This window comes from Physeter macrocephalus, chromosome 4, assembly GCF_002837175.3.
Source record: "Physeter macrocephalus isolate SW-GA chromosome 4, ASM283717v5, whole genome shotgun sequence".
NCBI classification, from domain to species: domain Eukaryota; kingdom Metazoa; phylum Chordata; class Mammalia; order Artiodactyla; family Physeteridae; genus Physeter; species Physeter macrocephalus.
In genome coordinates this window covers 53,705,533-53,707,195 of record NC_041217.1, presented here as the reverse complement: position 1 = coordinate 53,707,195, position 1,663 = coordinate 53,705,533, and the positions used below count along the sequence as shown (strand labels likewise).

The 1,663-nt window shown below is 38.9% G+C and overlaps 1 protein-coding gene across 1 annotated transcript; it reads right to left on the bottom strand.

Moving 5' to 3' along the window:
* Window positions 1-783: 783 nt before the first annotated feature.
* Window positions 784-1,198, bottom strand: LOC129392028 (40S ribosomal protein S15a-like). Its single transcript, XM_055083937.1, has one exon. It carries the CDS (start codon window positions 1,196-1,198, stop codon window positions 815-817), a length of 384 nt encoding a protein of 127 aa, XP_054939912.1. The 3' UTR covers window positions 784-814.
* Window positions 1,199-1,663: the final 465 nt, after the last annotated feature.

Genomic DNA, 1,663 nt, shown 5'->3' with positions numbered 1-1,663 from the left:
GTGGTGTATATCTGTAGTCACAGGTGATTAGGAGAGAAAGGCTAGAAGCTTGTCTGAGCTATAGAATGCAACGCTTATTGGGTATTTGCATTAAGTTTAGCATCTATGTGTTTATTCTTTTTTTTTTAAAAAATCATTTACTCATTCATATAACAACTTTTATTGAGCACTAAGTACCCACTATGTGTCTGCTTTGTGCTATGGCCTGGGGTTATAAACGTGATGAGAACAGATGAAGCCTCTGACTTTACTGAGTTTGCAGTTTAATGGGGGTCAGTGACCCAGGGTGGGGCTGGGGGGAACCGTCAAACAATTACAAAGTTATGGGGAAGCATAGGGCACATGAGGATACATTCATCATCTATTCTCTGGATCACTGTATGATCTTCTAACCATTTCTTTGCTTCCAGTTGAGTTTTCCTCCTAGCAGCAAGTGATCTTCCTTGATTATAAATCTAGTCTGATACTCCGTACTTTATAAATCCTAACTTGATACCTATTGCCCTTAGAATAAAATCCAAATTCCTTTAATACATCTTACTAAAAACGACCCTTAATAATGTCGAGTTTGTCCCCACCTTGCAATCTCTCTTCTAGTTACATCCAATTATAAGGAAGTAAAGGAGCAAAAACTTGAACTTTTCCTTATGCTTTTTAGTTTCTTTTCTGAAACTGTAGTACAATTTTGTTTCTTGTTACTTTGAATTACTTTTTAAGGAAGAGAAAATAATTGACCAAAGTTAACATAAAGGATATGATTTTAATGTTGTTGTTGTTCTCTGAGGCATTTTATTTGCACGTATGTATTACATCCCTAGGAAAAGAATCCAAGGATTTTCCCTCCTGTGTGTTTTCGTCTTGCTTCTTCATGGTCTATGATGCCAGCTGAGTTTGTCAGTACACTGAAACCAAACTGACAGGATGGGAGCAGGTTATTCTGCCATTTTTCTAGACCTTTGAGTTGCACATCAAACCTGGGACTGATCACACTTAGCCTGCCTGTGAGGTTCACAACAATTTTCCCAGCCCTGTGATCATCGATGATTTCAAATTCGCCAATGTAACCATGCTTCATCATCACAGTTAGAAACCTGACCATGACTTTGGAGCACGACCTAATAAGAACCTGTTGTTTGCCCCTCTTTTTGGCATTGTCTATACTCTTGAAAGCATCAAACAGGACATTCATATGCACCATTATGGTGGCATGGAAAGATGGCGGAAAGAGCAAGGATATGATTTTTTTTTTTTTTTGCCATTTTCTTTTTTTTTTTTTTTAACATCTTTATCGGAGTATAACTGTTTTACAATGGTGTGATAGTTTCTGCTTTACAGCAAAGTGAATCAGTTATACATATACATATGTTCCCATATCTCTTCCCTCTTGCGTCTCCCTCCCTCCCACCCTCCCTATCCCACCCCTCTAGGTGGTCACAAACCACCTAGCTGATCTCCCTGTGCTATGCGGCTGCTTCCCAGTAGCTAGCTATTTTACATTTGGTAGTGTATATATGTCCATGCCACTCTCTCACTTCGTCACAGCTTACCCTTCCCCCTCCCTATATCGTCAAGTCCATGCTCTAGTTGGTCTGTGTTTTATTCCCGTCCTACCCCTATTCTCTTCATGACATTTTTTTTTCTTAGATTCCATATATATGTGTTA